The sequence below is a fragment of the Lepus europaeus genome, chromosome 6 (genome assembly GCF_033115175.1).
Source record: "Lepus europaeus isolate LE1 chromosome 6, mLepTim1.pri, whole genome shotgun sequence".
Lineage (NCBI taxonomy): Eukaryota > Metazoa > Chordata > Mammalia > Lagomorpha > Leporidae > Lepus > Lepus europaeus.
In genome coordinates this window covers 69060926-69077088 of record NC_084832.1, presented here as the reverse complement: position 1 = coordinate 69077088, position 16163 = coordinate 69060926, and the positions used below count along the sequence as shown (strand labels likewise).

Sequence of the window (16163 nt, the reverse complement as noted above, 5' to 3'; positions counted from 1 at the left end):
AACGTCTGTGATAGCCCAGGGGATTGGTACCTTAGGGGCCGCCAGTCTTGGGATCCTCAGAGGTTAGCCTGGTGCTTGGCACACAGAAGGGGTTCAAAATCTTGTTAAACGGAACAAACGTGGATGGTAATTGGCAACCTCGCGCCCTGGTTTAATCCTACGACACCACATAACAAACTACTGAAATCTCTTGTGCAGTATTTCCAACTAGATGCCAAGTCACTCAGGCGCACAGTGATCTTGTCTTTCTCACAACCCCCAGCACAAGTCTTGGCAAATACCTCTCTCATCCACTGAAATTAAACAGCAAAGGAAGAGAAAAATTACGAAGACCATAAGAGGAGACATACAGGACTGGGCTGTTAGAAAGGCAGAAAAAAAATCTAACTCTAAAAGGGGTTAAGACCTCAGCTTCCTGGGCATCAACACAACGTTCAGACGCGCAGGTTGCCATAGCAACTACGGAGCGCCTACTTTACGCCCCGCCCACCACCCGCCCAGGTTCCGCCCTCAGTCGCGCCCCCAGCTCCATCTTACTCTTCTTCCGTCAACCCCACACCCTTACTTCCGCCCCAACCTGCCTGCCGGAACCTAGCGCACTGCTGTGTATGCCCATGCTTGATCTGCCTGACTGTAAATACAGCTGAAAGTTACCGAGTCTGGAAACGTATCCATTTGATAAGATCCATACTTTCTCCTAAGAAATGATGTGCTAACGTACTAGCTATTTGTAACTCGGGGTCTCCGCCCAGCATGAGCGTCTGGGGCCAGTTTTCAGGCAGATCCTTAGACAGCTGCAGCGCCGGAGGTCCCCAGTTCGCTAAGGGAGACGTGGAGCTGGGCGGGGCGGGGCTGCGTTCCGCACAGCTGCGGAAGTGGGGCTTCCTGGCGGGCTTGGCGTGGAGTGTTGGTGCAGACCTGCTCTACCATGTAAGTGTTGGCCTGCCGGCCGCTTCAGTGCGTGATCCCGCGGCCCGACCCTGACTCTCTCTCGCTCTCTCCTTCAGGTCGAAAGTGTCCTTTAAGATCACGCTGACGTCGGACCCGCGGCTGCCATACAAAGTGTGAGTAGCTCCGCCGCCGCGGGCCTCCTAGGGCTGGGCAGTACTGAGCCCAGTACTGAGGGTGGTCCCAGTCGGTTAAACTACACCCACCCCACGCAGCCTGTGTTCCTTCCCGCCCTCAGCCCCTGCCCTCTCCCTTCCCGGAGCCTCTCCCGCCGGAGTCACTTGAGTGTCAGCTTGGTCCTGGCACCAGGATGCCTGGACCTGTGGTGACGGCGTTTGTGCTGATGTGCGACCTCCCCTGGAAGTCATTCGTTGGCCGGAGGACGGGAGGGACGTGTGGACAGGGCAGTGGCGGTTTTCTGGGATTTTTAGGCAGACTGTCTGCTGGTGATAAAGGCGTTTCGCCACTGTGACCAGCTGTTAGAGCAAGTTCCCCGGTCCAGACTCTGAACTTTCTTGAACGACTCTTGGGCTTCTGATTTTGTGACTCGACAATTGGTGTCAGAAAGCCCTAAGCCTCAGGCTATACACTTCCTATGTAGAGATGTCATAAGGAATGTTTAGAGGGGATGGGAAATGAGGAAATAGAGATCATCCCTGGGAATTGTTATCCTGCTGCGGTTGGATGAGTGGTTAACAGGGCTTCGCCCCAGGTGCTTACCTGGACATCCTTTGATTTTCAGTAAACATTCTTGAGATAATTGCAGCCGGAAGACCCATGAAATGTAGCAGAGAACTGGACTGAAGTAGGATATTGTGCAGTTGATGTAATTAGTCCTGGGGCCTGTCGACCTGTGCTGGTAACTGCTGCCGTCTTTCCCGTGAAGTGCCATTCATGACTCATGCAACATCCCATCCCTCCAAATTAGTATGTTTACGTTTTATGTCAAGTTTTCATGATAGCAGCCTGGAACTTTATGAGTTCTAGTATTACCTACATATACCTAAAATGTCATTTTGAAAATTTCTGATTTTTTCATTTTATTTGAAAAGTGGAGAGACAGAGACAGAAAAGATCTGCCATCTGCTGGTTCACTCTCCCTGTGCCCATAATAGCCACGGCTGGACCAAGCTGAAGCCAGGAGCCCAGAACTCAGTCCAAGCCTTCCCATGGGTAGCAATGACCCAAGTACTTAAGCCGTCATGGCTGCCTTCCAGCGTGCATATTAGCAGAACACTAGAATTGGAAGCGGAGCCTGAGCTTGAACCCAGGCACTCAGACATGGAATGTGAGAAAACTAAGTGGCTTGGTAACCACTGTGCCAAATATCTGCCCCAAGAGTTTTTTTTTTAATTTCTTTCTTGAGCTCCACAATTCATGTCCTCTTTACCTTCAAGATATCAGAAGGAAAAAGTTACAAAGAGGCAGAGATCGAGAGAGAGAGAGGTCTTCCATCTGCTGGTTCTGTTCCCAGATGGCCACAACGGTGAGAGCTGCTCCGATCTGAAGCAAGGACCCAGGAGCTTCTTCCAGGTCTACCACATGGGTGCAGGGGCCCAAGGACTTGGGCCATCTTCCACTGCTTTCCCAGGCCATAGCAGAGAGCTGGATCAGAAGTGGAGCAGCTAGGACTCGAACTGGCACCCATATGGGATGCTGACGCTTCAGCCCAGGGCTTTAACCCACTGAGCCACAGCGCTGGCCCCTGAATTGAGTTCTTAGCTCCTGGCTTGGGCCTGGCCTAGCCCTGGGTATTGTGGATGTTTGGAGAATGAACCAGCATACGAGATTTCCCCTCTCTTTTCTCTTCCCTCTTGCCATCTTCCCACCCCCTCATTGTCTGTCTTTTTTTTTTTTTTTCTTAAGAATTATGTTATTTATTTGAAAGAGTTACAGAGAGAGGGAGGGTCAGAGAGAGAGGTCTTCCATCTGCTGGTTCACTCCTCCAATGACTGCAAATGGCATAGCTGAGCTGATCTGAAGCCAGGAGCTTCTTCCGGGTCTCCCATGTGGGTGCAGGTGCCTAGCACTTGGGCCATCTTCTGCTGCTTTCCCAGGCCATAGAGAGCCGGATCAGAAGTGGAACAGCCAGGACTTGAACCTGGACTCAGCCTGCACTCATGTGGGAGGTTTGGGTCTTTAACCCTCTTCCCACAGCCCCTCATTGTCTTTCCAACAAGTAAGTAAGTAGTGTCTTAAAATTCTTTTGAATACAGGATGAATTAAAATGTGTTTAGATGTTTTACTCTGATTTGCATCTTTTCTCCAGGCTTATTTTCCACATTTTATTCTCTCCTTATTACAAACATCACTTAAAGTTTCAGCCTTCCCATTTCCCATTCTGAAATTAACAAGCTAGCCATTTTAATTCTTGCTGCCTTTACTGGTATGCTTTCAGTGCTTGGAATGCAGTCTAGTGACTACTACTTCTTAACAATGTCCTTTTATAAACAAAATTAGTTTTGGGAAGATTTCTCTAGTTGTGCGGGGAGTTAATCTCACCATTCTTTAGTTAACATTAGAATCCTTGTTCTTGGTCTTTGTACACTTAACAACTTTTATGAATATTTTGTTTATATAAGATAGTTATTAAAATAAAAATTTCAGTAATTTGCTTTAAAACTTAAATTACCATTTCCTTTTTTTTCAAAATATAAGTATAATTTAGTGCCAATTTTATTTAGTACTGTTGAGTTGCAAACAGCACCTTCAAATCTAGGTAAGGTATATGGAGTCACAGTGACTTTTAGTTTCTCTGTAATTTTCTTCTACTTGGAACATGCATTAAATTATGTTTTTATTTTATATTTTATTAATTTGTCTGTGGACAGTCTTACCAATATAATATATAGGTAGAAACTTTGGTAACCGAACAGCAATGTGACTTTCGGATATAGTGCAATAATATATCCATGGTTCTAATTTGAAAGTGAATTGGGAGAGATTAGGATCATTGGTTACTATCCTCACTCTGTCTTTTATGACCTTGTCTAAATATGATCAGAGTCGGCAAACTTGGAAGGCTCCCATAGCCTTGGCAACTCATGACGACAGCCTAGGGTGGTTACTGGCACCATAAACTAGAGTGTCAATTTGTTGGGTCAACAACAGGAGTCACTGTGCACTTGCTCTTCATGTGGGATCTCTGTCCTTAATGTGCTGTACATTTTGATTTAATGCTATAACTAGTACTCAAACAGTATGTTTCACTTTGTGTTTCTATGTGGGTGTAAACTGTTGAAATCTTTATACTAAACTGATCTTCTGTATATAAAGAGAATTGAAGATGAATCTTGATGCAAATGGAAGGGGAGAGGGAGTGGGAGAGGGGAGGGTTGCGGGTGGGAGGGAAGTTATGGGAGGGGGAAGCCATTGTAATCCATAAGCTGTACACTGGAAATTTATATTCATTAAATAAAAGTTAAAAAAAAAAAGTGAATTGAAACCCTCAGATTTTGGAAGTTTATCCCTTTGAAGCAGAGTTTTAAGAAAGTGACCCCTCGGCCGGCGCCGTGGCTCACTAGTCTAATCCTCCGCCTTGCGGCGCCCGCACACCGGGTTCTAGTCCCGGTCGGGGCACCGATCCTGTCCCGGTTGCCCCTCTTCCAGGCCAGCTCTCTGCTGTGGCCAGGGAGTGCAGTGGAGGATGGCCCAAGTGTTTGGGCTCTGCACCCCATGGGAGACCAGGAGAAGCACCTGGCTCCTGCCATCGGATCAGCGCGGTGCGCCGGCCGCAGCACGCCTACCGCGGCGGCCATTGGAGGGTGAACCAACGGCAAAAGGAAGACCTTTCTCTCTGTCTCTCTCTCACTGTCCACTCTGCCTGTAAAAAATTAAAAAAAAAAAAAAGAAAGAAAGTGACCCCTCTAGGGGTCTACTCTGTACTCTGCCGGTTAAGCCTTTGCCTGCAGTGCCAGCATCCCATATGGGTCCAGGCTGCTCCACTTCCCATCTAGCTCCCTGTTAATATGCCTGGGAAAGCAGCTGAAGATGGCCTAGTACTTGGGTCCCTGCACCCACGTAGGAGACCCAGAAGAAGCTCCTGACTCCTGACTTTGGTCTGGCCTAGCCTGGGTGGTTGTAGCTATTTGGGGAGTGATTCAGCAGATAGAAGATATTTTTTCTCTCTCCCTCTCTTCTTTTCCTCTCTCCCTCTCTCTCCTTTTCTCTCTATAATTCTGCCTTTCAAATAAATAAATCTTTAAAGAAAAAGTCTCAGGTTATCAGCTACAGGTGTACTGCAAAAATACATGCAAAATACTGTTGCCTACTAATTTATTAGATATATTTTAAACATGATCCTTTAGAATTTTATTTTTATTCTCTATTTCTCCAAGAAAAGGGAAAACATAGCCATTCCCATTCTTTAACAATAGTTTTGAGGAATGAAATGAGGACAGCCAAGAAATCTGTTCACATTTCCCTCACTAAAGGGTATATACTATGCTGTGGCAAGTGTGATGGCTCTTATATTTAGAGATCTTTAGACTAACTGAGGAACCTGGTATGAAGAAATTAAAAAATAATATCGTGATGACATAGAAATATTTAAAAGAGAAATGTTAGTTTGTTAGTCTTTTTCCCTGCCTTGAAAGATTATTTGCCTTTTTTTTTTTTTAAAGATTGATTTATTTATTTGAAAGGCAGAATTACAGATAGGCAGAGAGAGAGAGATCCTTCATCTGCTGGTTCACTCCCCAAATGGCTGCAGTGGCTGGAGCTGGGCTGATTTGAAGCTAGGTGCCAGGAGCTTCTTCCACATCTCCAACACGGGTGCAGGGGCCTCAAGCACTTGGGCCATCTTCCCACTGCTTTCCCAGGCCATGGCAGAGAGCTGGATCAGAAGTGGAGCAGCTGCCACTGCAAGTGGTACCTTTACCCTCCATGCCACAGCGCCAGCCCCATTTACCTACTTTCTAATGTTATTCACCATAATTTATTTTATGTTAGGAATTTTTATCAGCTTTTAAAAAATTTTACTTTTACTTTTTTTTCTTAAGGCATAATGTCAGTTGGTAATTTTTCAATTGGAATATTCATATACATTGACTCTTGGACTCAAAATTTGTTTTTTTATCAGGATCTTTATTATACTTCTCGTTATATATGTCAGCAAAATCATACATACCTCTCTAGAATGTTATTTCAGATTATAAAAAGACCTTTATCAAGTGTTAGTGAAAAAGTTAGAAAGGTGACTTCATTGTTGGCATTTTGCTGTAATAAACGTAATCAAGTTTGTAAAGTTCATCAAAAATGATGCTTCTTAGTTATTAACTATTTAGAATGAAAATCATAGTATTACTGCATCAAGTGCAAAGGAGCTTAAATAGGAGGCACCAACTTGGACTGAGGACAATGAGATATTCAGAGTTTTGAAATGCATCTGTAGAAACAAGAATAAACCCACCGTTAGACTTACTTGTGTCAAAGTGTTAAAAACATAACTTGACAGCTAAAGAAATTGATAATTTTTAAGTGGAACTCTGGGTACTAATTCAAAAAGACTTATTATTTTTATGTGTTTTTTGTTTTTTTCCTTAAGAGTTAACAAATGCAGTGTATAATAAGACTAGTGAACTTTGATGCTCGTGACAGCTTTATCCAGGTTGGTTGCATTAGCAGTAAAAAGAAATAAAGGGGCTTTTTTAAAAAAAATCATCTGAAGGAGGAAGGGAGTATCTTTGTATTCATAGAATTGTATTTATGAACAGTATTAAAGCTGTGAAAAACTAAAAATTTTAAAACTAAAAAAAATCAACTATTAAAAAATTCTTTTTAATTTTTCTTCCAGACTAAGTGTTCCTGAAAGTACTCCTTTCACAGCAGTGTTAAAGTTTGCAGCAGAAGAAGTAAGTAGGGAAATTGGAACAACCTTTATGGAATATTTACAATGTGTTTTAAAAATTTTTAGTATTTGTATATGTTACTTCATGGGTTTATGGTATCAAAAAGTTATAATTAAAATGAGTTGAGATTTAATTTCAAATATTTGAATAATAAGCAAGTTGACATTGTTTAAGCAATCATTGAAAAGTTTGTTTCTTGAAATTCAAAAGTAACCATTGATGAGTAAGTTATTTTTAAAAATCAACATTATATCACACTATAGTCTACATGCTTCTGTTTTTTCCATTTTGATTCTGGAATTACAGTTTTTTGTTTTTCGTTTTAATCTTTATCATACTTTTCACGTTTTCTGTATGAGCAATAACATTTGTTTTGAAATGTCCAGTTTTTAGAAGCACATTTGACTTTTTGGTTTCAAAAAATAAAATTTTTCATGGGCAGCATTGTGGTATAGTGGGTAAAGGGTATAAAGCTGCCTCCTGCAACACTAGTATCCCACGTGGGCATTAGTTCATATTCTGGCTGCTTTGCTTCCAAACCAGCTCCCTGCTAATTCCCTAGGAAAAGTGATGGAGGATGGCCCAGCTGTTTGGGCTTCGGCCAACCATATGGGAGACCCAGATGAAGCTCTTGGTTTTGGCCTGGCTCAGCCCTGCCATTGCAGCTGTCTGGGAAGTGAACCAGTAGAAGATCTCTGTCTCTTCTCTCCCTCTCTAACTCAGACTTTCAAATAAGTAAATAAATCTTAAAAAAAAAATTTAAAAAAAAAGAAATAAAAAACTTTTCCATTCAGAATTACCAGAGCCTCCATAAAGCAAGTTATTATTGCACTTGGAAGACTAGCTTTATATGTAGAAATGGCACCAAAATGTAGTTTGGGAGACTTGGTGTTCCTGTTTTAGTTATTTCATTAATTCACTACGTTACATGATGTGGGGCAGATACTATAAATTCTCTCCCAATTTCTTAATCTGTAAAATTGGAGTAGTTAATGCTTGCTCTTCTTGTATGATTAAGTGATTTTGTGTAAAAATAATTTTGGAGTGAAGTAGAAAGTGCTAGAAGTAGAGTAACCCACATTCAAATGCTTTGGCTCGGAATCTATAGAAAATTAATAGGTAAAGAAAAATAACTTTAATAAGCAAATGAGTATGTAGTTATTTAAATAACTAAATGAGTAAAAATCCAGCTTAACCTGTAATCCTCTCCTCTAGGTAAGTTCGTACATGTAGCCCATTGTTGGCACTACCATCATTTGTCATTTAATTCAGAATTAAACTGCAAAGTAGTAGAATTAGTTTTACTGAAAATTTTGATGTGTTCTTTATACAGAAAGAATAAGATTTATTTTTCCTAAAGATAGAATGACATAATAGGAGAGACAGAAAAGAGAGGAAGACTTTGTATCTGCTGATTTACTGCCCAAATGGCTACAACAGCTGGGGCTGGACCAGACCGAAGCACCCTGAAACTCAAGTCCGAGTCTTCCACATGGGTGGCAGGGGCCCAAGCACTTGAGTCTACTTCCACGGCTTTCCCAGGCATGTTATCAGGAAAGTGGATTGGAAGCAGAGAAGCTGGGACTCGAACTGGCTTTCTGGTATGGAATGCCGGTATCACAAGCCATGACTTAACCAGGTGTACCACAACACTGGCCCCTGAGTATGGCATCATCATGTCTTTGGCTGCACAGATAATTTGCAAGAAATATTCTTGGTTTGGGACATAGCACTTCCACAATTCCAGATTTAAGAAGTAGATCCATACAAATTGTACTTAATATTTGTTACTATGATATATTTTTTGTTTTGGTTTATATTTGCATTGTTTTGGTCTTGGTCTTCTAAATAAAAGTAGAAGAAATTGAGACAGGTGTTTAGCCAAATGGTTAAGATGCTGGTTGGGATGCCTGTATCCTATATTGAAATGGTTGGGTTCAAATTTTTAGCTGCACTCTCAATTCCAGCATCTTTCTGATCAACTACTGGGAGGCAGTAGTTCATGGCTCAAGTGGTTGGGTCCTTATCACCCACATGGGAAACCCAGATTGAGTTACTGGTTTCTGGCATAAGTCTGGTCCAGCTCTGGATCTTGCGAATATTTAGGTGGTGAATCAGTGGATGGGGCATCTGTCTTTGCTTGTCCATCTCTCTGCCTTTCAAATACATTTCTTAAAAAGTAGAAGAAAACAGACACACAGTAAAAAATAAACTTTACAAAATCACATATATTGATTAGGGTTTTAATGTAGCGTGATGAATCATGAATTTTACACTTTTAGAGAGGTATGACTTCCAGGCCACAGAGACAGGGGCTTTCACAAGACAAATCTTTTTTATAATCTTTTGTATAAAATCTTTTGTATAGCGCCGGCACCGCGGCTCACTAGGCTAATCCTCCGCCTTGCGGCGCCCGCACACCGGGTTCTAGTCCCGGTCGGGGCACCGATCCTGTCCCGGTTGCCCCTCTTCCAGGCCAGCTCTCTGCTGTGGCCAGGGAGTGCAGTGGAGGATGGCCCAAGTCCTTGGGCCCTGCACCCCATGGGAGACCAGGAGAAGCACCTGGCTCCTGCCATCGGATCAGCGCGGTGCGCCGGCCGCAGCGCGCTACCGCGGCGGCCATTGGAGGGTGAACCAACGGCAAAAGGAAGACCTTTCTCTCTGTCTCTCTCTCACTGTCCACTCTGCCTGTCAAAAATTAAAAAAAAAAAAAAATCTTTTGTATAAAAGTTAGCTTGAGAAACCAAGAGTCTGTATTTAAATTCCTTGTAAAATTCTCTTTCTTTTTCTTTTTTTTTTTTAATTTATTTTTATTTTTATTTTTGACAGGCAGAGTGGACAGTGAGAGAGAGAGACAGAGAGAAAGGTCTTCCTTTGCCATTGGTTCACCTTCCAATGGCCGCCGCGGCTGGTGCACTGCGACCGGCGCACCGCGCTGATCCAATGGCAGGGGCCAGGTACTTCTCCTGGTCTCCCATGGGGTGCAGAGCCCAAACACTTGGGCCATCCTCCACTGCACTCCCTGGCCACAGCAGAGAGCTGGCCTGGAAGAGGGGCAGCCGGGACAGAACCGGCGCCCCGACCGGGACTAGAACCCGGTGTGCCGGCGCCGCAAGGTGGAGGATTAGCCTAGTGAGCCATGGCGCCGGCCATAAAATTCTCTTAAGAAATAATAGTGAAATTCCACAAGACTTGACTTAGTTTAAGTAATGAATTTTCAAAACAGAGTAGACCTATTAACATCTTAAATTATAAGAATTATGGAAAATGGAGAAGGAAATAAATAGAAACTGAAAAACATAAATATAATTTCTATCTAGGAGAAAACTTACTTGTGGTAAAGGACATAATGATTAGTTACGGTATTTTACATCATTAGTGATTCCTTCCTAAATTTCAGACTAACCAGTTACTTCCATATTGAGCTGAAGGGAACTGTGAGCGGTTGCTTGGGTGTTTAAAGTAATCAAATGTATTACCACCACATAGATGTGAATAGGAAGGTGCATAACTTATCTTGAAATGGTTATGATCCAACGGTGAGACTTCACTTGTAACTAAAAACTCTGGGATTCTGGGTTTGAAAGTCTGAGGTGGTTTATAATTAGTATAGGTGTTTCAGTAGTACTTTACTGGTATTACATTTCTTTTTTTTTTTTTTTTTTTTTAAGATTTTTTATTTATCCGAAAGTCAAGAGTTACACAGAGGAGAGGCAGAGAGAGAGGTCTTCCATCCGAAGGTTCACTCCCCAGTTAGCCGCAATGGCCGGAACTGGGCCTATCCAAGGAGCCGGGAGCTTCTTCCGGGTCTCCCATGCAGGTGCAGGGGCCTAAGGACTTGGGCCATCTTCTACTGCTTTCCCAGGCCACAGCAGAGAGCTGGATCGAAAGTGGAGTCACCGGGTCTGGAACTGGTGCCCATGGGGATGCCGGCGCTTCAGGCCAAGGCATTAACCCGCTGCACCACAGTGCCATTACATTTCTAAACTTAATTAGATTTTAAAGTTCTTTAAAATTTAAAAAAAAATTTTAAAATATACTGGTAGTAAGATTGTTTATTAGGTGCAGTATACTGCTTAACAAATGATTGTTTTATGTACAGATAAGTTTTTACTTAAAACTTGATTCTTCAGTTCATAATTTAAATTAGGCTTTTAGCATTAAGAGATGAAGTGTGCCTTTTGTTACCAACAAGTTCTAGGCAACAATCCATTGAATCAAATAGCACCTTGTTACAACATATCTGAAACAGATCAAAAGATTCTTATTATCACTGTTGGCCATGTGGCTGTCACATACTTGCATAGTTGACACTGCCTGCTCCTAACTGAATTCAGTTGATATTTCCTAGTGACAGTAATACTGTATTATAACCTTTTGAGATTTAAGTCATCAGATCATTTAAAGAGAATTTGATTGTTAGCCGAAAATCTTTTGTAGCACCTCCCATTAAATACAACAGAGCTTCCATGTGGAATTTGCCACTCAAAAACTTTTAGGTATTGTCTAAGCAATATATATTGCTTATTTTTTTTTTTTAATGCAAGAGAACTGTGTCTGATAAAAGGGACATGTCTGTCTAAAAGAGTAGACATGGTTTGGCCACAGATTGTTAGTATTTTTCCCTTTGTACAAATGTAATGTGTATTTCATAATCAGTGATGTCCTATATAAGATCAAATGCTTTCTTGAGTGTATAGTGTTGTTCTTTAAAGGTAAAGCAAGTTAATAGTACTTTTTCAGATAGTGTCACTTAAAAGATAAATCATATTTTTGAACTATAGAATTGATGCTAGTCATCTTGCTTAGCTATTTATGTATGTATTTTTTCTTTTTTTCTTTTAGTTTAAAGTTCCTGCAGCAACAAGTGCAATTATTACCAATGGTAAGAATTCATTTTCAAACTATTCAACTATAAAAAAGAATGACAATGTACTCTTTGCATCAAAATGGATACAACTGGAAGACATCTTGTTGAATGACATAAGTTGGACACAGAAAGACACATACTTCATATTCTCCCTTATATGTGTGAGCCAATATCAAAAAAGGAAAAAATCAAATAGTAAATGCCTATGTATCAGAATCGCTGCAAATATATTTTTTTCAAACTTTGTTTAAAAAAACTATTTATTCAGAGCTACAGAAATTGTTTGAAAGAAAACACATTAATTAAAATTAACTTGAATACAAAAAGTTAAAAATATACATCAGTATAAATGATAACACACAACAAATGTGAATAATCTGTCAGGGTTTTTGTCCATAATTATCTCTTCCAGTTTCTTTGTGCTTTTGTCTTTTGTCTGTATCACTTGATGCCAGTTTGTTATTGAAAGCAGCTATTTATCAAGTTTTTATTAAATATGTAATGTTGTGCTGGTAAATGCTTTAGGATACAGAAAGTTAAGCAGGAGTGTACCTTCCCATTTCTTTCCTGACAGAAACATGTTTCTTACAGGCTTGCAATAATGAGAATTTTATTCAGTTAGGTATATGACAAAAAATCTGAGTATCTTTGAATATTGATAATAACTAAATACGATGCAGCTAGTCCTGTGGAAAAATAGTGCAATAATGAGATGAAGAGTAAAGATCGCAGGAAAGATTGACCTGTTCTTCAAGCATATAAAGTAGCATGGTGAATGGTGCACGTGCTTTTAAGTTTGACTAACAGCAGTGGATATAATGTGCAGTTGTGTGATGTCACTTAGATAGTTCAGAATTTCTTGTAAAATATTCTGCATGCTGTCGCATTGAAATGTTTATTTAGAAATAAACTGGCTTGCTTTCCTGGTGACTTTTAGGTTTGTAAATGAAAAACTCCTCAGAAAGTTTGAAACTTTTGAGTACCAGTGGAACTTGAACTAACTGACTTTGAGATCTCTCCTAGTCATATAGTTTTATACCTCAGAATAATATGGAAATCATCAAGAATATGCATGAGGGACTTTAGCCTTTTGGAAGAAATGACAAACATCTTCACAATATGTAGCAAAAAAAAATGAAAAATATATCTTCCATACAACTTATTAGCATCATTTTATTGACCAAAATGTTCTTTGTCTAATCTGGCAGTGTGCCTAAATGCATATTAACAGCACATTTCAGCAGACAGATGACTTACCCAAAAGATTCTCTTTCATGTTTGGGGATTTAAATTGTTCGGCTTGTGCCTGTATACACAGCAGCACTGTTTTGGCAAATCTCTTCTTGTTACTATTAAACCATTTTAGCTATAGAAATAACTTAGATGATTTTACAACTTCTTTTCTAGATGGTATAGGAATAAATCCTGCACAGACTGCTGGTGAGTGTCTATTTGAAAACTCATGAAGGTGTGGGTGGGACTATATATGTCAATTGTTACTGAATATTTAATTCATTCTTGGAACCAGAAACTCAACCCAATTCCCCTACATGGATGACAGTTACACAATAATTTAACTACTACATCTCCCTGGAGACCTGGAGTCAGGAGTCACAGCTGGGTTTTGGACTCAGCTACTTCAATATGGAATTCAGGCATCCTAACCAGCATCTTAAGTGCTAAGCTGTCTGCTTGCCCCTTAAACTTTTTTGATACTTTTATGTTTTTAAGTATGCTCCTTGGCACTTTTGGTAGTTTTATATTTTTAAGTATGCTCCTTGGGGCTTTTAGTTTAATTATAATATTTTGAAGTTACACATGAGCAGTAGTTATGTTTAGGTTACTATATACTAAAATACTTCTGGATTGTAAAAAAAAATTATACTGTCCTTAGAGACCTTGAATGAAACAGCCTTACTAAAAGTGAAGAATGAGTCAAAATTATAAAATATTGTTCCTTAAAGTTTTAAGAGCATAATATTTTTTAAATTTAACTGTTGTTTTGGAAGTTGTGAGGCAATTTATTATATGGATGTCTTTTAAATTAGTATACAAAAGTATGTTTTGTTATAGAAATTTATAGTTAATTATGTTATTACTTTAAAATATTGCCTATTATGTTACATTTAAAAATGGAAGTGGAAGTGTGCATATTATAAGTTATAAAGAATATGTCAACAAGCAGTTGACCCAGAATTGATCAGGGGATATTTTTGTCTCATGTGATAATTTAGATGTATTGTTTATTTCAGTCTTAGGAATTTCATTGTGCTTAAATTAATTCATGTTGTTACTTGCTGATTTTACTGATGTTCATGACTGTTCTTATTTAAAATTTTTAACCATTTGTTAAATTATGAGGATGTGATAGGAATAAGACTTCAAAAGCATGGATTTTGGGTTCTAATGCTTGAGTTTTTCAATACTTTGTTTACTAGTAGAATGCAGTTATTGCTAAAGTATTAAGTAACTTGTTCTTTTTGAGGTACCTAACTTTGTGTTTTGTTTGTTTGTATAGGAAATGTTTTTCTAAAGCATGGTTCAGAACTCCGAATTATTCCTAGAGATCGTGTTGGAAGTTGTTAATGTCTGCCACTGGATCCATACCTGTCACAATAAATATTGATATGTTGTGTTGTTGTAAAATTGAAATCAGGCATTTAACATACTGTGAAAATACCAAGAGTCCATGAAAAATAATGAAAAGTGGTTCTTCTCTCCCTTGTTTACACGTTGATGTGAAGAGGGAATGCTTAGGAATTGAGGTTATGACTACTATAGAAGGTCATAGTCTGATTGTTGCCTCAAAGCACAAGCAGGTAGTTCATTTGAAGTAAATGGATTATCAAACTGGAACTGGAGGATTCTTCCGATAATTTTTTCTGAGAACATTTGGAAAATTAAATTTCGCTGACTTAAGGTTTGTGTTTGAGTTAAAAATATAGAAGGATTATGGATTATAAATGGCAGTTTGCTCCATAGCATCTGGTTTGCAGACGCAAATAATCTGAATCTTAAAGAATTTATAGTTCATGATGAAGGTGATAGACATCAGTGGATAAGTTAACTGTCTTAACATCTTATTTAGGTTGTTTTTAAGTTTCAAAATTTCACCTGTCATATAAATTTCAATTTGATATCAGAGAACTAAAAAAAAACCTTTGAACACGTTTGTTGATGTTCCACACCAAATAGTTTTATTATCCGCCTTTTGCAGAGATGGGAATCAACAGTATAGAAGCTTCCTTTGCTGTGTTATGCATTCCTTTATCAAATAAAACTTATTGAGGATAGTGTTTCCAAATAGCATTCAGGACTAATGTTGCCCAAAAATCTGAAATCTACAACAATGTTAAAGGAAATGCTAATGAGTTACACTTAACCTAAGGCCTAACAAAGAAAGAAAACACTAAAATTAGTCACCCAACAGAATAAAGAGCCAGGAAAGAGAGAGTGGGGAAGCCCTCAGGCAAGGAGGAAAACAGCAAAGGTCAATAGTGCAGGGGAACAGCCAGCTGTCAGAAAAGGCCAGTTGAGTAGAACAAACTCCAGGAGGTATGTAGGGAAGATCTGAAAGGGGATACAGTTACCTGACAAAGATACATACAGGAGGCCAATAGAGAAAGCAGCAAAAGTGTGGGCCTTGTCAATGTACAGATTACAACATGTGATTTTATTTGTCCTTCCAGAGCAGTTCAGAATCTGCAGATCTTGAAAGATGGAGGCTCCTAGTGATTCAGAATCCATGCTTGATCTGCTGTATTCTAAATGGTGAACTTACTGGGGAAGCATGTTCTTTGGAACTGGAAATATAGTAGGCTTCTAATAAATACTTGCTGAGTAATCCATAAATTAAGATCTATTTTTATCTTAGTAGGTCTCATTAGTTTCCTTCTCTCAGGCTCTTGGTTCTTTGAAAAAAATTAAAATGCAACAGAATCTTACGAATAGTGATGTCAATGGTTAAGTCTTGTTTATAAACTCAACTGAACAGTAGGATTCTGAGTTACCAAAGGGAACTTTGCTGAGGTATACTACCAATGTTAAAGGGAGTTTTTAGAAAATCTGATGCTCAAAGGTCCTTGTTCCTTATAAATCAGGCGTCAGTTAACCATAAATTTGTGAATACCCTTTCCCTGAAATTTTTAGTTTGAGTATTTTCCAATGTATTTCTAGTGAAAAATCTACTTGTAATATTACATTAAATAAATATATACTGTCCTGTGCCATAAAATCATTTAGTTAATATTTTTGTTCTTTGGCTTTGAAAATATGTGGTAAGCCATTAAAAGACATTTTATTAAACAACTCAGTATTTTGTTATTAAATACATATGATCTGTAAATTCTTTGTGTAGGAATTTTGAAGTATTCAGTTTAAATGGTCTATACTTAATATAAAATATGTTTTGTTATAAACCATCTTGTCTACTCTTATTTTATTATTAGAGTTCTTAAATAGCAAATTTCTTGAGCCATTGTATAAGAAATGTGGTT

General features: G+C 39.3%; 1 protein-coding gene across 1 annotated transcript; it reads left to right on the top strand.

Annotated features, from left to right (window-relative positions):
• The first annotated feature begins 584 nt into the window (after positions 1-584).
• UFM1 (ubiquitin fold modifier 1) lies at positions 585-14319 on the top strand. Its single transcript, XM_062194338.1, has 6 exons — positions 585-930; positions 1008-1064; positions 6743-6800; positions 11643-11682; positions 13075-13107; positions 14186-14319. Coding segments are annotated over exons 1-6 (258 nt in total). The 5' UTR covers positions 585-928; the 3' UTR covers positions 14254-14319.
• The last annotated feature ends 1844 nt before the right edge of the window (positions 14320-16163 follow it).